General features: G+C 59.0%; 1 protein-coding gene across 1 annotated transcript; it reads left to right on the top strand.

Moving 5' to 3' along the window:
• Positions 1-27: 27 nt before the first annotated feature.
• Positions 28-20,944, top strand: ZNF142 (zinc finger protein 142). The gene is made up of 9 exons (XM_050916902.1): positions 28-163; positions 4,734-5,066; positions 5,843-6,529; positions 8,195-8,467; positions 10,373-11,185; positions 12,219-12,396; positions 14,298-17,544; positions 19,350-19,455; positions 20,248-20,944. Exons 2-9 carry the CDS (start codon positions 4,784-4,786, stop codon positions 20,721-20,723), a joined length of 6,063 nt encoding a protein of 2,020 aa, XP_050772859.1. The 5' UTR covers positions 28-163; positions 4,734-4,783; the 3' UTR covers positions 20,724-20,944.
• The last annotated feature ends 45 nt before the right edge of the window (positions 20,945-20,989 follow it).

Raw genomic sequence — 20,989 nt, 5'->3', positions numbered from 1 at the left:
CTAGTCTCTATGGTTCCTGCCCCGGCCCGGCCGCAGGCACCATAGAGGCGGCGGCCGCGGGAGAGAAGGGCCGGATGGGGCCGCCGCACACAGGGGGCCGCTCCTGGCCGGAGGCACCATAGAGAGGGGCCGCTCCGGGGGCAGCGCGAGCCGAGCCCCTCAGGTGAGGGGGGGCCGGGGCGCTGCAGCCCGCGGGCGGGGAGGGGCCGGGGGGAGGGTTCCTCAGAGAGGAGTTTCCCGGGGGACGAGGGAGGGTCCCAGGGGAGGGGTTCCCCAGGGTGGGGGAAGGGGAGGGTTCCCCAGGGTGGGGGAAGGGGAGGAAGAGTTCTCTGGGGGAGGGGTTCCCCAGGGAGGGGGATGGGAGGGTTCCCCAGGGAGGGGGAAGGGGAGGAAGAGTTCTCTGGGGGAGGGGTTCCCCAGGGAGGGGGATGGGAGGGTTCCCCAGGGAGGGGGAAGGGGAGGAAGAGTTCTCTGGGGGAGGGGTTCCCCAGGGAGGGGGATGGGAGGGTTCCCCAGGGAGGGGGAAGGGGAGGAAGGGTTCTCTGGGGGCGGGGTTCCTGGGGGGGAGGAGGGAGGGTTCTCTGGGGGAGGGGAAGGAGAGTCCCAGGGGAGGGGTTCCCCAGGGAGGGGGAAGGGGAGGAAGGGTTCTCTGGGGGAGGGGTTCCCCAGGGAGGGGGATGGGAGGGTTCCCCAGGGTGGGGGAAGGGGAGGGAGGGTTCTCTGGGGGAGGGGTTCCCCAGGGAGGGGGAAGGGGAGGAAGAGTTCTCTGGGGGAGGGGTTCCCCAGGGAGGGGGATGGGAGGGTTCCCCAGGGAGAGGGAAGGGGAGGAAGGGTTCTCTGGGGGAGGGGTTCCCCAGGGAGGGGGATGGGAGGGTTCCCCAGGGAGGGGGAAGGGGAGGAAGAGTTCTCTGGGGGAGGGGTTCCCCAGGGAGGGGGATGGGAGGGTTCCCCAGGGAGGGGGAAGGGGAGGAAGAGTTCTCTGGGGGAGGGGTTCCCCAGGGAGGGGGATGGGAGGGTTCCCCAGGGAGGGGGAAGGGGAGGAAGGGTTCTCTGGGGGAGGGGTTCCCCAGGGAGGGGGATGGGAGGGTTCCCCGAGGGGGGGAAGGGGAGGAAGGGTTCTCTGGGGGCGGGGTTCCCCAGGGAGCAGGATGGGAGGGTTCCAGGCCCAGCCCAGAGCCAGGCTCAGTTACAGAGCCGCAGTCCCAAGGGAAAGGGGGTGTTCACAGTGCAGCAGGTGAGTGGGAAGGATCCCAAGGGGGAGGGTCAGGAGGAATTTAAGCACCTTCCCCCCAGGTGGGGGCAGGTGGGTTTATGGGGCTCCCAGATGGGCTGCGGGCTGGAGTTCTGCGAGGGGAGGGGTGAACATAGGAGATGGGGCCCAAGACCCAGGTGAGTGGTGCTGTGCGGCCAGTTCCCTCAAATGTCTGTGGCAGGAGCCCAGCTGGTGTGAAATTCAAACCCAGGGAGTGTTTTAAACCAGGGAATTGCTCTCTCCCAGAGCACCCTGGAAACTGCTACTAAGACTTGCCTTTCTCTGGTATCTGGCAACTTCTGGGTTCTCAAGGTGCTTTCCATATATATGCGTGCAAGTGTATAATCAGCCTTGCAAAATCCCCCACATGTCCTTTGCCACAAAGCTGATCATGAAAAAACGAATAATATTTTACGCACCTGCTAAAAATATATATGAAGTTATACAGGTGATTAGAATTTTGTAAGGCTGACGTGTATCTGACCATCCACCGTGGAAATACAGCCCCCTCTGGCATGGGATGCAGTGACGGTTTAATAGCACACAGCAACATCATGTAACTGTTTAGAACAGGCCCTGAAGAAGAAGAATCCTGTATCCAGGAGGGAACTGAAGAAGGTAGAATGGAATTGACCAAAGGGAATTTGTCCATTGCATAAGCATTCATTGTGTGACTTTTACATCCGTGTAGACGTGTCTTGGGTTGTGATCGGGACATTTATTGCCACTGAACTTAGGTTCGGTGTGAGAGATGCGGGTTCACATGCCACCAATTCGCTGGAAACAGCCTCATTATCTATGGGACTGGGAACCCAGCCGACAGACAGCTCCTGGGAGCAGCAGGCCCTGCTGCTTGGTACATCCGGTGCCACTGGCGAGGTTATTGAGGAGAGTGCCTTGGTGAGAGTCATGCCATTGCTAAGCCCACCTGGGCAATGCAGGCACCAGGGTTAGGCTAATCCTTTCAACTAGCAGAAGAGCAGTACTGAGAACTGGTCTAGACTTGTGTCATGGAGTCCCCGGGCGACGCTCTGGAACTGCCCCCTACAAAGCCAGTCAGGACTCTGGTGAAGTCTCCTCTCTGTGAGCAGACTGTCTTCAGGGCAAGAAGCTCACACGGCTTCACCTTCCTGGGTCTCTCCTTGGAGCATTCAGCATCCTCTGCCCCTCCGTGCGCTTCCCACAGCGAGTCCGCCCAGGTGGGGTCCTGGGGCAGCCAGAGGGTCCTGCCCCCACACTTTGCAGTCAGATGTGACTCTCAGCCAGCCAGTAACACAGAGGTTTATTAGATGACAGGAACACGGTCTAAAACAGAGCTTGTAGGTACAGAGAACAGGACCCCTCAGCTGGATGCAGTGGTGGGGGGCGGGGACAGCAAGCTGGACAGCTCCGTCTGCACTCACTCCCTGTCCCCAGCCAGCTCCAAACTGAAACTTTCCAGCCCCTCCTCTCTGGCCTTTGTCTCTTTCCCGGGCCAGGAAGTCACCTGATCTCTTTGTTCTCCAACAACTTTAGCATCCCCTTGCAGGGGGGAAGGGCCCTGAGCATTAGTTGCCAGGAGACAGCGTGTTGGCCATTTATGCACACTGGCCTTTATCCCACCACCTAGAGACTTAAGAAATGCATAGGGGAAACTGAGGCACTCCTACAGTATTCAGAGGAAACATTAAGAACAGACCCACTTCGTCACAACTTGCCTGGCTCCCAGCAAGGTTGTTTGGCTGGGGCTGGGAAAGGGGGCTTAGAAGGCTGAGCATTGCTACCAAAAAGCCATCGCATCATGACACCCCCAACCCTGACACCGCCTTCTACCCAATATACCCCTGCCAACAACAGTAGTGAAAGAGGAAATGAATAAAATCTTAAAACCCCCAAATCTACACCAAGCAGAGGGAGATGCACCAGAGACCCCATGAAATTCACTGAGGACTTCTCTATTGCTCCTGATTTTGTGTGGAAGCTGCCCAGAAACTACAGTGACGAGTGGCAGGATAAAACCCATACAGTGTCACAGACTTGGCTTCTGTGTAATAAGATCTGAGTATGAGAGAGAACCTGATGGAGGTCAGAGTGATTAAGGCCAGAAGGGATCTTATAGCCTGACCTCCAGTATATCACACATTGCACACACAAACCCTGCAACTGAAATGAGACCAAATTATTCCAGCCCCTAGGGGACTAGGCTGTTCTGTGCCCCAGGCAGAGAACAGGAGGGACTGAGGGGGAATAAGAGAGGGCCTCGGGGCGGGTGTAGCTTTCGACAGCACAGATCAGCGCTTTGCGCCATAGCATGAGGCATTACAGCTGGACTGGCCAAAACCCTGAAGACTAGATGAGCTTGGCCAAGGGGGAGTGGAGCCGGTGGCTGAGGAAGCCTTTTCCATCTCTAATCCTGCTACAGTTCTGTGCTCATACCTCATCCCCTGGCTGTTTATATCGTGGCAGCACCTAGGAGCTCCAGTTATGGCCTCCATGGTGCTAGGCGCTGCATGTGCACAGAATAAAAGACCGTCCCTGCTCCAAAGAGGTGACTGTCCAAGCATAAGACAAGAGACAACAGGTGCACACAGACAGAATGATGGGGGAGCACAAAATCGGCAGGTGCAACTGACCTGTCTAGTCCCTATCCCAAAATGAGTGACCAGCATAGTCACTCGTTTGAAATTGAGTTGGATGTTTCAGTCTTGCAGTGAACCCATCTGATCCCCCCAGACAAAGCAGCTTAAGGCAGAGGATGGTAGAGTTGTGGGAGCTGGTTGTGATTCAGTGAGGGCTCTTGCTCTGAATTGGCCCCAACTCCAGTCCCCCGGAAAGGGGCTGGGGCTGACTCTTGGCTGAGATGTAAAACAGAGTTCTGACTATCTGCGATCACTAAAGGACACCTAGGCACTTCTCGGAAGAGCCAGGATGTTTGTCCTGTGTCCTGGTCTGGTAATTCTAGTGTCCTTACAACTGCTCCTTCCTTGCATTCATTCCATCCTTCTTCATCAGAGAGCAGCTCATTCATGATGCATAAGGGAAACAGACAAGTAGGTGACTTAGTCGTCCAGTTTCACTCATGTATTCTACAATTCCCGCGGCATTTCAGCTGCACCCAGAATTCATCACATCCTGGCTTACACCACTGCATAATGTCGCTGTGAGCTGTTAAATAGCTGCATCATGCCGCTGCAGAGGCAGCTGTATATCACTGTTAGGTGAAGTGAGCCGACCGTTTGCCTTGTGCATCAGCCTGTAGGTCTGCAAAATGCTTCAGAGTCCTTTGGGCTAGTAATGGTTATTGTTACAATTAAAAAATATACGTTATTAATGACGGACACGAACTTTAGCCAAGCTTTTAAAAGGAGATTGGTATTTCGAGCACCTTGATATTGGGTATCCAACCTGCGACACCTTAAAAGGAGGCATCTCTGGAGTCTTGTGCTCTCAAGCCCGTTCAGTGCAGCGGGTCGGCTGTGTCACCTTGTCTGTATCTTTTCAGAAAGAGATTTACTCCTCCGCAGCCCAGTGCAGGTTGGTGAGGGAAAGGCAATGAGTGCAGAAGTGGTGGCTGCAGAGCCCGCTGGAGGAGAGATGGATGCCCTGTGCCCAGGGCTGTTGTTGCCCACCTCGGGAGAGGCAGGAACCGGAGGAAGCCGGGGGACCTCCAGCGACTGCGTGGCAGGGACGTCCCCGCTGACTGTGGGACAGAGCTTGTTGCTGACAGATGCGTCCATAGCTGGGGACGGAGCTCATGCAGAAGCAGCTGAGGTGGAAATATTTGTAGAGGCTGTGGCAGGCAACGTGTCTCTGAGCAGTCCAGGCAACGCCACAGGTATGGCACGCATTGAGGGGGCAGCGCTGGACGAGAATCAGAGATCCTCCCGAGGGGTCGTCCCCCTGCCGTGCCACCTGCCCATGTGTCAGGGAGGCCAGTGCTCGTTCTTTATTCACTTCTCTGTGGAGTCACAGACAGGACGCTCCAGCCAGTCTTGCGGGGCCAGTTGTGTGGATGTGTGTCCCCGTGACACCCATCGCCACCACTCGCTGCAAGTGCTGAGCAATGTGCAGTGACCAGACAGGCCCTCTCCAGCCCTGCCCAGCACCGTGGGTGGCCTAGACTCTAAGCGCCGCCTGTTAGAGGCCCTGGCACTGGCACCTTGTGAGCTTAGTCAATGGTGTCATCGTGAATCCGTTCAGTGGGCTGGACCTTAACAGGTGCAGCCTGGGGCATCAGCAATGTGTGCTTCCGCCCCTGCCGCCCCACCCCTGCCTTGGAGTTCAATCTCCGGAGCCCGTTGAACCCTTGGCTTATCTGCTGAACTTCCAACGAATGGTCCGCCTGGTTCGGTCCTTTCTCCCCTCGGTTCTCTCTAGCACTCCTCACTAGCGGTGGCCTGTGTGATGTGCCTGCCGTTTCACCAGGAACTAGCCCGAAGGGCCCCCCATCACACACACACACACTTCCTGTCTCCCATAACATACCTAGGAGAGAGGGACTATACTTGCTGCCCTTGACCGAGCTGCGTTTGAACTGGTGACCTCCAGGCGAAAGGCTCCAGATCTCGATTGCAGCTGTCTGACGCGCGCTCTCTCTCTCCCCTCCCACAGAGGTCTTGGTCAAAGTGGTTGAGCTGTATTTCTGCCAGAGGTGCGGCCAGAGCTTCTCTGACCCCAGCCTGCTGACCCAGCACCAGTGCATCCCGTTAGCAGCCCCTGAGCACCTGGAGCTTCCTGGTCTCCCCCAGCTTCCGGGGGAGCTGCCGGTCCTGCCCAGCGAATGCAGAGGAGAAGCAGCTGTCTGCCAGGAGCTGGCGCAGAGCTCGCCAGGAGACCTTGGCTCCGCTGCTGAGCGACTGCTGTGCCCTGTTTGCAGGGGGGAGTTTGTGCTGCCCAGTGAGCTCAAGGAGCATTTTAAGAGCCATCGCAGCACCCCGCGGGCCTTGACCTGCCCTGAAAAGGGCTGCCACTTCACCGCAGCGGACAGCAGGCAGCTGCGTGGGCACCTGCGGCGCGCCCACAAGGTGTCCCCAGTCTCCTGCACCTACCGCACCTGCCCGCTCTTGTTCCAGAGCTGCCAGGACATGAAGCTGCATCACAGGAGTCACTTCCCCTTCCACTGCGGCCGCTGTGACTTCGTCAGCGCCAACGCCAAGCTCTTCAAGCAGCACACACAGGGCCATTCGCCGGAGAGCAGCGAGCCCCCCGCCGAGACGGGGAAGATGGAGGCGACCTGCAAGTGCGACTTCACTGCCATGGCTGGGCAGGTCCCCAGCAAGCCCCTGCGTCTGCGCTGCGGTACCTGCTGAGCCAAGGGAACGGGGGGTGGGGCGGACGGAGAGCTCTCTGTCTACAGGACAGACACAGTGGCTGGCAACAGGGCAAGTGCCCCACCTTGCCCCGACCCAGGTGCCTCAGCCCTAGGGCTGCCAGGGGAGCTTAGCGTACCAACAGGGGGAGCCCCTCACTGCCAGTTGAGGAGGAGATGCCTGCCCCGTAGCACCTGGCTGAGGCCATCTGGCTACTTCCCGCAGTGGTGAAATGGCAGTGGGGTAAGCGGTCGCTGGTGAGCGAAGCTGTCCGAACACAGGGAGTCGGGGGTGTATAATAACTTCCCAGTGACCCAGGGGTAGGCGACAGACGCTCCTCCTGTGCTGTTAGTCGCTGGAAAGCGGCTCCTCTCCCCAGACGCAGATGGGTAGGTCAGCAGTGTTGCTCAGTGGCTAGAGTAGGAGAGAGGGAGAAGTCCTGTGTTCTTCCCCCAGCTCTGAGACTGACTCATTGCGACTCTGAACAAGTCGCTTCCCCTTTGTGCTTCAGTGTCCTCCACTGTAAAACGGGGCTGATGCTCCTGACCCACCACCCAGGAGCGGGGACTCAGCGTCCACAAAGCGGGTGAGATCTCTTCGATGGGAGGTGCAGCATCAGGGCCAAGTGTTGCGTGGTCCCTCCCTGTCCTGTTTGGGTCAGTCCAGTGGCCAGCTGCATGTGTGGGTCCTCATTAATGCGAGAGAAAGCCAGCACCCCAGAAGGTGCTGATAGGGGAGGGGAAGACGCCAGGGTCAAGTTTCAGCAGGGGCTGCTTGATCCTTGAGCACTGAGCTTTGAAAGAGCAGGTCCCTCCTGGGCTCTGGTGCTTACCCTTGCGTGCAGCTGGCTTGGGGGGTTGCAGAGTTCATGCAGCCGACCTGAAGGGAAGCTTTATGGCTAAGGTGCTGTGACTGGAACTGCAGCGTGGGAGAAAAGAAATCCGGATCGTCCCTGGAAAGCAGGAATAAACCCCTGAAGAACCAAAATTCCCAGCTGCTCTCTACTAGGATACAATGAATGGTCCATCCATTGCTCTCAGCCAAATGAGCAATGCCTGGAGACTACAAGTCCCAGCATGTAGTGCTCCATCTGATCCAAGCAGCGGGGCTGTACTACATCCTGGCACCTGTGGTTTTAGCCGTAGGCCCATATTAAAGACGAGGACGGCTGCACTCAGCTCTGTTCCATGCTAACTAAGTGTGGTCCTTAGGCTCCTGCTGAGGTCCTTGGTTTGGGTCATCGGCATTTCCACCAGAGGGGTTGGATCATGGATTTGTCTGGCTCCAAAGAATCATAGAAGCATAGAAGATTAGGGTTGGAAGAGACCTCAGGAGGTATCTAGTCCAACCCCCTGTTCAAAGCAGGACCAATCCCCAACTAAATCATTCCAGCCAGGACTTTGTCAAACCTGACCTTAAAAACCTCTAAGGAAGGAGATTCCACCACCTCCCTAGGGAACCCATTCCAGTGCTTCACCACCCTCCTAGTGAAAAAGTTTTTCCTAATATCCAACCTAAACCTCCCCCACTGCAACTTGAGACCATTGTTCCTTGTTCTGTCATCTGCCACCACTGAGAACAGTCTAGATCCATCCTGTTCGGAACCTCCCTTCAGGGAGTTTAACAGATTAACTCTTTCCTTTTCCTTTTGAAGCTTCTGGGGAGACGGTAGAGGAGGCAGAGAATTCCCTAGATCAGACCAGCTGGGACGCAGCAGAGCAGGTGGCTGTCCACGGCGAGTCTGGTGGCACCAAGGAAGCATCTGACAAGGGTCAGAGACTGTCGGCAGAGGAAGAAGACTCTGAGAGCACAGGTGATGAATCGCTGGAGGAGGAAGAGGAGGAGAGCGTCTATGAGGCAGAAGCCAAAGGAGATGAGAGAGTGATTTCTAAGAAAGCCAAGGCACCTCGGGCCCAGCAGTTCAAAGGTAGAGTACCTCATTCACACATGAGCAATGCGACTGCTCCGGGAGCTGGCAGTCAAACCTTTCACTAACTGGCACACCCCAGAGCTGGGTGACAAAGGCACAGCAATGGGCAGCGTGGGTGCGTCGGGCAGAGGACATGAGATTGTGGGTTGTTTATCTAGGAAAGCAGAAGAGCTGGATGTTTGGGGGATTTCCAAGGGCATGAAGGGAACTCATTGGTCCATCCTTTTATGCTGCCCCATATTGGGAACAAAGATCACAATGGCACTAATATAAAATAGTTCACAGTGAACGGTCGCTTTACGCCGTACCCGGTCAGCGTGCCTCTGAGGACACACTGGAGTGCCTGCTTTGCGAAGATGCGCTGGATATTTTTGTTAGCAATAATGCTTTGTCCCTATTTTAGCAAATGTAACCATCAAGCCAAATGCATGTGGTCAGGAAGGGTTTCCCCGGTGAACTGCACTGCGCAGGGCTTCACTTTGCTAGGAAGTATTGACCACTAGCTTCTGCAGTAGGCAAGATCCTGGGTTTGGTGGGCCAAGTGGTCTGCTCTAGGCTGACCAGCCCTGTGCCCAAAAAGAGGGGACTGTACCTTTGCCCTGCCAGATGCAGAGGATGAGCTGGGCCAGGCCAACAAAGAAATCCCAGAGGAGCTAGGGATTCCTGCTGTGCCATCTGCTGGAAGATGTGATGGCCCCCAAGCAGGGCCATTACAAGCCCAGTGGCTGTCCTGGATTCTCTCTGCAGAGAAGTGAGCCCTGCAGGCCATGGGGGCAGAGCGTGTTGGCTCTCCAGCGAATCCAGCCCCAGGAGCTGTTATGGTTCTGAAAGTGAAATCAAAGTCTGTTTAGGATGGTGCCTGCAAGTGGCATGTCTGTGGAGCCACGGCTCTATTCAGGGGATGGCCATGAGAGCCAGACAAATTCCAATGAGAAATTAGGCACAAATTGTTAGCAGTGAGGGTGATTAACCCCTAGAACAAACTCCCCTAGGGAGTGGGGGATTTGCCAGCTTTTGGTGGCTTTAGAGCAGCCTGGCTGCCTTTCTGGACGATGCTTTAGCCAAACATGAGTTACTGGGCTCTGCAGAGGAGTAACGGCCTGTGATAAACAGGACTCAGATTAGATGATCTAATGGCCCCTTCTGGCCTTAACTCTGGGAATCTAAGCACACCTGGAGAGTCGTAGTGTTGGTTTTCACACAAACCTTCATTTGATCCCTACCTAGCAAAAAGAAACGCAGTGAGTGACACCTGGTACTAGCTCCCCCTTCTGGCTGCCTGATGTGGCCTGAGCCCGCCGACTCAGCAGGGCCTGAGCCCACAGACGTTAGCAAAGGTCCAACACCCAAACGCTTGAATGCTGGACTGCTGCAGATCAGTTCAGGTGCGGTAGGTGCAGTGGGTTGGCTGGTCCCCTCTTGCTCCAGACGTGGCTTCTAGCGGCATGTCAGCATAGGCAGAGTTAGTGAGCGTGTGTGACGGGGAGTGGACGTCGCTTGGGGGCTGACATCCATGCAGCCAGTGATGCAGGTGTCCGCAGGCAGTGGCTGGCTCCGAGTGCAGGGTTTGCTGTTGACATTCCTGAGTGAGGCTGGCTTCCTCTCCAGGAATGATCAGCCACCCCAAATGAGTCTTCGGTTCTGGGTTCCATTTATTGTCCAGATGACCGCAGGCTGCACTTCCAGCCAGGCCTTTCCAGCCAGCCATGACTCCTGGGCTTTCCGCCTGGAGTCTCCCATCCTCAGGGACCTCTGCCGGAGAGAGTCTCTTCCTGCAGCTTCGCTCTGCAGTTCCCACCCAGTAGGGTGACTTACTCCCATCCCTGCTGGGTCTGAGCTGGCAGCTCTCCGTGCCCCGTTGCGTGGCGGCTCCGGGCTGAGCGGGGATGGTTTCCTTTGCAGGGGACGTGGCGGAGGGCTCCGAATACCTCTTCAAAACCCACATGTGCCCGGAGTGCAAACGGTGCTTCAAGAAGCGGACGCACCTGGTGGAGCACCTGCACCTGCACTTCCCAGAGCCCAGCCTGCAGTGCCCCCACTGCCGGAAGTACTTCACCAGCAAGAGCAAACTGAAAATCCACATGATGCGAGAGACGGGGGAGAAAGCTCACCGCTGCCCGCTGTGCCACTACAGCTCGGTGGAGAAAAACGCCCTCAACCGCCACATGGCCAGCATGCACGAGGACATCTCCAACTTCTACTCCGACGTCTACGCCTGCCCCGTCTGCCAGGAGACCTTCCGGCTCAGCCAGGCGCTCAAGGAGCACCTGAAGACCCACAAGGCCGAGCCCAAGAGGCTGAGCTGCTTCCAGGACGACTGCGGCTACTGCAGCGAAGACCGCAAGGAGTTCGTCCGCCACCTCAAGGAGGCCCACGGCATCAGAGCGGTGGAGTGCAAGTACCATGCCTGCTCCCTGCTCTTTGGCACGGCCGAGGCCATGGAAGCTCACCGCAAAACCCACTACGCCTTCCACTGCCAGCAGTGCGACTTCGTCTGCTCCAACAAGCACATCTTCCGCAAGCACAAGAAGCAAGGGCACCCTGGCAGTGAGCAGCTGCAGTGTGGTTTCTGCCCCTATGCCACCTTCAACCCCGTGGAGTTCCACGACCACGTGGGGAAGATGCACGCCAACGAGAAGATCCACAAGTGCACCGAGTGCGGCTTCGCCACGGCGCACAAGAGAGTGCTCATCCGCCACATGCTGCTGCACACGGGTGAGTCGCCTGAACCTCTTGTCTTCCCCAGTGCGCTGCTCTTCTGGGGGCGTGGATCAGCTGTGCTGTGCCGGTCCACCAGGCGGGAGTGTGAACTAGTGGTTAGAGCATGGGACAGAGTCAGGACTCCTGGGTTCTACGCCCAGCTCTGGGAGGGGTGTGGGATCCAGTGGTTAGAGCAGTGGGGAGTGGGAGTCAGGACTCCTGGGTTCTACCCCCACCTCTGGGAGGGGTGTGGGATCCAGTGGTTAGAGCAGTGGGGAGTGGGAGTCAGGACTCCTGGGTTCTACGCCCAGCTCTGGGAGGGGTGTGGGATCCAGTGGTTAGAGCAGTGGGGAGTGGGAGTCAGGACTCCTGGGTTCTATTCCCAGCTCTGGGAGGGGCGTGGGTTCCAGTGGTTAGAGCAGCGGGGAGTGGGAGTCAGGACTCCTGGGTTGTACCCTCAGCTCTGGGAGGGGCGTGGGATCCAGTGGTTAGAGCAGCAGGGAGTGGGAGTCAGGACTCCTGGGTTCTACCCCCAGCTCTGGGAGGGGCGTGGGATCCAGTGGTTAGAGCAGCGGGGAGTGGGAGTCAGGACTCCTGGGTTCGGTTCCCTGTTCTATATCCCTGGGAACATCCCTTAAGCTGGCAGATTGCACTGCCAGAGGGGCAGAATACCAAGGCATATGGCTCTTGTCAGACCTGTCCGCAGTGCAGCGTGGCATTCCGGGCCTCGTCCCGTGGGGAGGGGGTAATTGCCCTGGCAGCTCTGCAGCAGAGGACAGTGCCAGATCTGAGTGTGAGGAGAGGTGAAGGGATTTGGGCTGGTTCTTTCTGGAGCCAAGGCAACAGCAGGTCACACAAATGAGAGGAGCCGGTGCCTTGCACATTCCCTCGGAGGAGGCCAGTGGGAGGGGCTGGCAGGCAGAGCCCCGTCACCTGCTGCAGGTCGCTGGCCATCAGCAGCAGTGAGGAGATGTGGAGGGGAGAGGGCGTGTGAACTTACAGCCTCTCTCCACCCCACGTGAGTGGATTCTTTCCCTCCTGTTACTAGGGGAAAAGCCTCACAAGTGTGAGCTCTGTGACTTCACCTGCCGGGACGTGAGCTACCTGTCCAAACACATGCTCACCCATTCCAACGACAAGAACTACATGTGCACTGAGTGCGGGTATGTCACCAAGTGGAAGCACTACTTGAACGTGCATATGAGGAAGCACACCGGAGACCTCAGGTACGTGCTCCGGATCACCCCTTCCGGCGACAGCCAATCCACTCCTCTCTCCTGTCAAGGCCAAAGCCCCGTAAAGAGGGCAGGGCTGGTCGCCTAGCTGTCCCAAAGGCAGCCTGTGGAGACACAGGCCCCTGCATCTGATGCTCCCTCTTGATCCACAAGGCCTGGCTGCTTCCCATGCTGAGGTCTGTAGGCACTGTGGGAGGCAGGTCCAGGGTAGCTGTGGCCTGTTCCGTTTATTGCAAATTTGAGATGAACTTTGGGCCATTGCGGCTCTGGGATGGGCCGTTGGCTTAGAGGCCAGTGTTCTGCAACCTCACCCGCTGAGCCTGAGCACTCTTCCCAGTCCCAGATTCTCCCCCTGGCCTGCAGGGGCTGGACGTGCTGCCAGAACTGCCATCTGCAGTAACTCCGCGTGTGGGGACCAACCTCAGGGCTCTGATCGGAAGCAGGGCATGCACCGCAAATTGGCTGTGAGTTCTCTGCTTAGCTTTCACCAACCAATTATCAAGTCTGAACTCCTCAGGCACTGTAACAGCCCAACCGTGGAGTCACAGACAGTCCCTCGCCACCCAGGTGAGCCTGCCCTTGTGATAGCTGGTCTCTCACAGCTTGAATCACAGCAGTATTCAGGTTACTCCCCGGTCAGTTGCATCTTAGATCTCATACCAAAGATAATGCTTGTAGCCAGGCCTGTAATAAACTATGTACAGATTTATTATAGAGGACAAGGAGATTAGAGAGTTATTTACAGAGTTAAAGCAGGTGAACGTACACACACAAATGAATAACAATCTTACGTTTCAAAAAGTAATAGAAGTTATATGTGCTCTAGGGCAACCCAGGCTAAGCAGCTGGGAATCTCTTGCTTATACCTAGAAACCTTGCAACCCTGAATCCAAGCAGCATCGAGATCCCTAGTTCCTTTTGTGTGGGGTTTTTATCCCCCTCCTGTCATGTGATCTGAGCTGCAAACTCAGCTGATGGGAGCAATCCGCCTGCATGACTCATCTTCACACACAGGAGAGCAGAACAGCAAACGTCTTTTCTCCTCTTTAATTTCCCGCAATAGTCCCTCAAGTGTTGAAGGACCTTTCCTGCTAGGAAGGATGAACACCTTCTGTTGGAAACCAGCAGTTCACACTAGTTAATGTCTCTCTTCTGGCTGGTGATTTACGGTCTCAGAGGCTCACAATGCAACCGCTCCGATATTACTTCGCAGCACGGCACACAGCTGTTATAACTGAGATTAATGCTGGCAGCCACTCGCAAGCATTCAATGAAGTCTAAACACTAGCCATGTTCTTATAACCCTAGGGCCTCCCTTACCAGCACTAATGCACAGGGGAGCCAGCCTGGTCCCAGCCCTGAGTTTATCCGTGTTCGGCTGAGACGTGGGGGCCTTGGTAGGAGCCAGCCTGCCAGCGTCACAGAGGGCTCGCCACTGACCGCGTGTGTCACATGGCGTAGCAGCTGTCTGTGTGGCCTGCTGAAGGACAGTGGTAATAGGCCCTGCAGAGAGTCCAGCCCTCGCCCAGATGGTTTGGTGATCCCACTACAAAGCCTCCAGAGTGGTGAGAGTGAAGCGGAGTCCACTGGGAGTGGGGGGGAATCCCAGAGGCTGTGCCAAGGAATTGGGATTCCCCAGGCTGGACTGATGTGAAGGGCAGCACAAAGGGCCTGATCCTGAGAGGTGCCAAGTGCCTGCGCTTCCAAGGAGATGGCTCCAGAGCGTAATGAATGACCCTCTGCTTGTTGTCACCTTCTGGGGAGGGGAGTTGACCCGTCAAGTAAACCCCGGTGCGCTGGAGCGGGTGCCCTCCCTAGCCTCACTCTGGCAGAGGCGTCCTGCTGTTCCCTTGCCGTGTTCAGGCTGTCTGACTGTCTGATGTCTCTGGCAGGTATCAGTGCAACCAGTGTTCGTACCGCTGCCACCGGGCAGACCAGCTGAGCAGCCACAAGCTGCGCCATCAGGGCAAGAGCCTGATCTGCGAGGTGTGCGGCTTTGCCTGCAAGCGCAAGTACGAGCTGCAGAAGCACGTGCAGGTGAAGCACTCGCAGAACTACCAGATGCCCGTCTTCCAGTGCCAGTATTGCAGCTACCAGACCAAGTACAAGCAGGCCCTCCTCAACCACGAGAACTGCAAGCACACCAAGCAGAAGGAGTTCCGCTGCGCCCTCTGCTCCTACTGCACCTTCAGCAACACCAGCCTCTTCTTCCACAAGCGCAAGGCCCATGGCTACGTGCCCGGAGACAAGGACTGGCTGGAGAAGTACGCCAGCAAGGAGCTGGAGATCAGCTCGGCAGACGTGCTGCTGAACTACGACATCAGCGTGGCTCTGAGGTCCGACTCCAACTCCTCCCTGTCCGGGAAGGAGCTCTGGCAGAAAAGCAAACCCGCTGCTGTGGAACCCCAGCAAGAGGCTTCTCAGCAGACTTTTGTTGTGCCCCTCTTTGACCGTGCCACTGGGCAGCTGGGGGGCAGCGCTGAGATGGCAGGGGAAGAGAGGGGTCCTTCCACCAACATGGGTCCCCTGGAAAATTCCCATGCGCAGGTCTCTTGTGCAATGGCGGAGGACTCGGGGATGCTGAATGATGCCGGTGACGCTGTTGAAAGCTGCACGTTGCACTTGGAGACGCTGGACGTCTCTGCAGACCCTGTGCTGAGGCTCGGGGCCAGCGAGCCTCCGGCAGCCCAGCCAGAGAATGCAGATGCCCTGAGCTGCAAGGACCCAGCCTATGATGTTCTGAGCTCGCAGGACGCGCTGGTCCTGGAGGAGAATGACAATGGGCTTGAAGACGTCCCTGACTTCGAGGAAGAGCCGGAGGTCCAAGGGCAGGAGAGGCTGGAGGGCAGCGCTGGCAGCTTGGCCTGTACCGCGAATGCAGAAGAGAGCCATGAAAAGGACACTCAGCAGGGACCTGAGGATCGCTGTGATGGGCAGTGCTCCAACCTGCCCAGCATGGCCTCCGATCCCAACGCAGTGCCAGAGACTAGAGAGGCCAGTATGCAAGAGGCCTGGTTTAGCATCATAAAGCCAGCTGAGCAGGGCCATTTTCCTGCCCCTGGAGACCCGGCCTCCCCGTGTGCCGAGGCCAAGTCGGGGCCCCAGTCGGAGCTGGTGCTGAAAGCTCTCCGGAAGCAGGACAAGGAGCAAGCAGAAACGCTAGTCTTGGAAGGGAGGGTGCAGATGCTGGTGGTTCAGTCGGAGAGCCAGATCTTCAAGTGCGAGACGTGCTCCTACATCACGCGGAAGGAGAAGTCCATGGCCCTGCACGTCAAAGCTGGCTGCCAGAGCCGGAAACCCCCGCTGGTGTGCCGGGAGTGCGGCGCCAGCTTTAAGCAGCAGCGGGGGCTCAACACCCATCTCCTCAAGAAGTGCCCCGTGATCCTGAGAAAGAACAAGCCACTGAAGCCAGCCGTTCAGGAGCAGCCTGGCAGTGCAGGCGTGGAGAATGGCAGAGGAGGCTCGGAGGACGGGGAAGCGAACAGCACTCCCGAGTCCCCCTGGGAGCTCCATCGGGTGCCCGTGAAAGCATCCTCCATGAGCAGGCCCTTCCCCGAGGCGCCGTCGGTGGGCAGCCCAGCCCCCAGCAAGGCACTTCAGGATGCGGCTGAGACCACGGTGGCAGAACCGCTTGTGCCAGGAGACCATGCCCAAGTGGAGGAAGCCAAGTGTCCGTCCCTGCCTGAGAAATACCGGCTGGAGCAGGGAAAGCTCCACTGCAATGCCTGCTCTTTCGTCTGCTCCCGGGTCTCCACCATCAGCTCCCACGTGGAGGACGGGTGCCGGAGCCTGGCGCAGTTCCGGTGCTCCCTGTGCTCAGAGGCCTTCCGGTCCAGGCGGGCCCTGAAAAGCCACCAGTTGGAAAAGCACCTCAAGCTGGAGTCCTCCCGGGCTCCGGGAAAGGAAGGCAGCGCACGCGCCAGGCCGCTGGAGGAAGGAGCGGCTCTGGATGGGCCCCGAGAGACCGGGCCAGCCGGCAAAGAGAAGGGCCAGCCCAGCAAGGCCGCGGGCGTGACGGCTGCCAGGAAAGCTGCCCGGTGCAAGAGGCGGCGCTTCTCCTGCCCCACCTGCCCCTTCACCTGCCACCAGGAGCGGGCCATGAAGACGCACAAGAAGCGAGGCTGCGTCAAGCTGGACGAGTTCCACTGCCCCGCGTGCCCCTTCACCTCCAAGGGGGCCAGTGCCCTGCGGCTGCACCGCAGGCTGCACCGCAAGTACCACAGCAAGCGGCCCCCGCTGCAGTGCCGGCAGTGCGACTTCACCTGCAAGCAGGCCCGCTGCCTCCGCCAGCACATCCACATCAAGCACGAGGGGGTGAAGCCCCACAAGTGCCTCTACTGCAACTTCAGCACCACGCGGCGCTACCGGCTGGAGGCCCATGAGTCGCTGCACACGGGCGTGGGCCGGATCGCCTGCAGCGTCTGCAGCCAGACCTTCGGCACCAACTCCAAGCTGCGCATCCACAAGCTGCGGGTCCATGAGAAGAAACCCACACACTTCTGCCACCTGTGCGACTACAGCGGCTACCTGCAAAACGACATCACCCGCCACGTGAACAGCTGCCACCGGGGGGAGCTGCAGTTCTCCTGCATGCGCTGCGAGGCTCGCTTCAGCTCCGAGACGGCCCTCAAGCAGCACGTGCTGCGCCGGCACGAGGAGAAAGTCTCCCACCGCTGCCCACATTGCAGCTTCGTGTGCCATAGCGAGGCCACGCTCAAGTGCCACGCCCAGAAGCAGCACCCCCACCTGGAGTGTGGCACCTGCAAGGAGACCTTCACCAGCCGGGAGGCGCTGGAGGAGCACAAGACTCTGCACTTCAGCCACCGCTGTGACCACTGCAGCTTCGCCGCCAAGGAGCGGCAGCAGCTGGTGCGTCACTACGTGGAGAGCCACGAGCCCGCTGCGCCGCAGGACAGGCCACTCAAGTGCCCCTTCTGCGACTTCACCTGCCACCACCAGCTGGTCTTTGACCACCACGTGAAGGGCCATGGGGGCACCCGTGTCTATAAGTGCGCCGACTGCGACTACACCACCAAGAACAAGCAGAAGATCACGTGGCACATCCGGATCCACACCGGAGAGAAGCCGTACAAGTGTCAGCTGTGCAAGTACGCCTGTGCTGACCCCTCGCGCCTAAAGGTGAGCGCCCGGCCGGCTGCTGCCTGGCTCCTGTGGGGGGAGAGAGGAGGGAACCTTCCCCTGGGGCAGGGCTTGGACTGCTGCTCCCCAGCTCCTGCGGGTGTGGGGGGAACCTTCCCCTGGGGCAGCGTCCAGCCAGCTGCTCCCTGGCTCCTGTGAGGGGGAAGGAACCTTCCCCTGGGGCAGGGCCCGGCCGGCTGCTCCCCGGCTCCTGTGAGGGGGAAGGAACCTTCCCCTGGGGCAGGGCCCGGCCGGCTGCTCCCCGGCTCCTGTGAGGGGGAAGGAACCTTCCCCTGGGGCAGGGCCCGGCTGGCTGCTCCCCGGCTCCTGTGAGGGGGAAGGAACCTTCCCCTGGGGCAGGGCCCGGCTGGCTGCTCCCCGGCTCCTGTGAGGGGGAAGGAACCTTCCCCTGGGGCAGGGCCCGGCTGGCTGCTCCCCGGCTCCTGTGAGGGGGAAGGAACCTTCCCCTGGGGCAGGGCCCAGCCAGCTGCTCCCCGGCTCCTGTGAGGGGGAAGGAACCTTCCCCTGGGGCAGGGCCCGGCTGGCTGCTCCCCGGTTCCTGCAGGTGGGAGGAACCTTCCCCTGGGGCAGGGCCCAGCCGGCTGCTCCCTGGCTCCTGTGGGGGGGGGGAGGCGGGGTGAGGGAGGAACCTTCCCCTGGGGCAGCACCTGGCCTGCTGCTGCCCGGCTCCTCAGGCAGGCGAGGGGGGAACCTTCCCCCGGGGCAGTGCCCAGCCAGCTGCTGCCCAGCCCCTGCAGGGGTGCGGGGGAACCTTCCCCTAGGGCAGCGCCTGGCCCATTGCTGCCCACTCCCGAGGACAGGGTAGCGGGGAGTGTCCCCTGGGGCAGCATCTGGCTGCGGCTGCCCAGCTCCTAGCTGGGACAGTCCCTTGGGGCAGTGTCAGGCCCTTCCCTGCCCCATCAGTGGGGGGACTTAAAGTGCCCAGAAATGAGCTGCTCACAAGGTACACACACTTCCCGGTGCTCAGGCAGTGAGATCCGAGCAGGGGCTGGTGTCTGGCTGCAGGAAATATCGTGTCCCCATGCAAGGGCCAGCCTGTGACCGGCAAGTCCCAGTGTACAGAGTAGGGACTACCTGTGCGGGACGGGTAGTTCCCCAGGTCACGCTCGGGAAGGCGAGGAGATGATATTCCACATGCACGGCCTAGAGAACTGAGCCGAGTGCTACGTTCGAGAAGTCCCGAGTTCTAATTCTGGCCCAGCCATGGACTCCCCTCATGGCCTCAGTCACGTTGCCTTGTCTCTTGGCCTCAGTTTCCCCATCTGTGCAATGGGGGGTGGCTATACTGCATCCCCTTCCCCCCGCAGTATGAAGGCCTGGTCAGCGTTGGTGGGTGCCCTGTGCTTTGACGGTGTGCAGGTGCTCAGCGTTACTCTAACAAACAGGTCCCGTCACTGGACAAAAGTCCAAGTAGGAAATAGGCTGGGCAGTGTGCCCAGAGGACCTCAGAGCCTGACGCTGAAAACGACCAGCCCATGGGCATTGCACAGCACAGATGCGAATAAGCCCTAGCTCTTACCTCAGGCCTGTCAGCTGGAGATCTAACAGCAAAGAGGTCGGGATCCTGACCCCCATGGTACAGCTGGGGAAACTGAGGCACTTTCCCATGGTCACCAGTGGCAGAGATAGGAATAGAACCCAAGTCTCCTGCCGCCTGGTCCAGTGCTCTAGCCAGTAAGCCACACTGCCTTGACCTCGCTATAGAAGGCAGGGCCGAGCCAGGGTGGGCTGGCCAGTGGGGTTGTGTCCGAGTCCCGTGACCTGCGCGCTCTCTCTCTCTCCAGTACCACATGCGAATCCATAAGGAGGAACGGAAGTACCTTTGTCCGGAATGCGGCTACAAGTGCAAATGGGTGAATCAGCTGAAGTATCACATGACCAAACACACAGGCGAGTGCCGGGAGGGGTGGGAAGCAGCAGCTCCCACAGCTGGGCCGGCGCCAGCGCTGAGCCCTGCGGGAGCTGGGTCAGATCCAGGTAGGGGGCTCTTCTCCCACTCAGCACCAGCGGTGCCTCTGAACAGCTGACGGCGCCCCGTGAAATCAGCGAGCAGCCCATCAGGCGCTGGCTCCTTGTGGGGGAGGTCTGCGCCGGCTCGGACCAGGCCGTGTCTTCCTTCCTGCAGTGGGTCCAGCCTGTCTAAAGCGGCAGGCTACATGACTCCCCGCGGGGTGGGGGGGGTGCATGCTGGGTTTGCCTGCTGCCTGAGGGGTGCTGTGGGCAGGCCCCGGGTAGCCAGCTCCCTGGAGGAGGCGGCAGGGTCAGTAATGGGGCAGGAGACTTAGCTGGGGCTCCTCCAATAGGAGCGGCCTGCAAGTTTTCTAAGTACAACTCGCAGTGGCGAGCAATTGGCAGCAGGGGGCACCAGACTCCTAACTTCCTGGACTGCAGGGGGTCCAAGTTTGTGGGGTGGGGGCACAAGCCCAGGCCTCTGGCTGGGAACAGGAGTGGGGGGCTTGTTGCTGCCAGGGAAAGAGAAGGGCCCAGCACCCTCGCTTCCCCCATGCGTGGGGCGGGCTGGTGATGGGGGAGAGTGCTGGGCACCCCCGTTCTCACAGCCTCCCAGCGCAGGAGTGGGTTGAAAGAACCTTGGAGACTGAGCTCCCTTCTCGGGCAGGGAGCCAGCCTGTCTCCGGCCCCTCTCCTGCCCCAGCCTGAGCAGCTCCGTTTCCCCTCCCGCAGGCCTCAAGCCCTACCAGTGCGACGAGTGTGAGTACTGCACCAACCGGGCCGACGCGCTGCGCATCCACAAGGAGACGCGGCACCGCGACGCCCGCTCCTTCATCTGCGAGCAGTGCGGCAAGGCCTTCAAGACGCGCTTCCTCCTCAAGACCCACCTGAAGAAGCACAGCGAGGAGAAGCCTTACGTCTGCAACGTCTGCTACCGCGGCTTCCGCTGGGCGGCCGGCCTGCGCCACCACTACCTCACCCACACCAATGAGCACCCCTTCTTCTGCCGCTACTGCAGCTACAAGGCCAAGCAGAAGTTCCAGGTCATCAAACACATCCAGCGGCACCACCCCAACTGCGGCCCAGGTGACCTCAGCCAAGGGGTCGGCAAGGATGCCAGCACCCCCACGCTGCACCTCCATGATGTCCAGCTGGAGCCCCCCAAGCCGGAAGGCGAGGACGGGGTCCAGTCGTCAGGGCAAGGCTAGGCTGGGCTGGGCTGGAGAGAGGCCAGCTCCCCTCGCACTCCGAGCCCGAGAGAGGGCCCAGAGCCAAATCCTCATGGGCCTCGCTCAGCGCTACTGCAAGTCCCCGTTGGCTCGCTGCAAGCGCAGACCCTGTTTAAAGTGTACGTGTGTGTATAGGCAAATGTGTGTATGGGATGTAAAATATGCGGTTGTATAAAAGGACTCTCCGATCTCGTTTCTAATTCTGGTAGGGCTCAGTTTCTTTGCAACTTTGGCTTCCTTTCACA

The sequence above is a fragment of the Gopherus flavomarginatus genome, chromosome 10 (assembly GCF_025201925.1).
Source record: "Gopherus flavomarginatus isolate rGopFla2 chromosome 10, rGopFla2.mat.asm, whole genome shotgun sequence".
Classification (NCBI taxonomy): Eukaryota; Metazoa; Chordata; order Testudines; family Testudinidae; genus Gopherus; species Gopherus flavomarginatus.
This window is presented reverse-complemented; position numbering and strand designations above follow the sequence as displayed.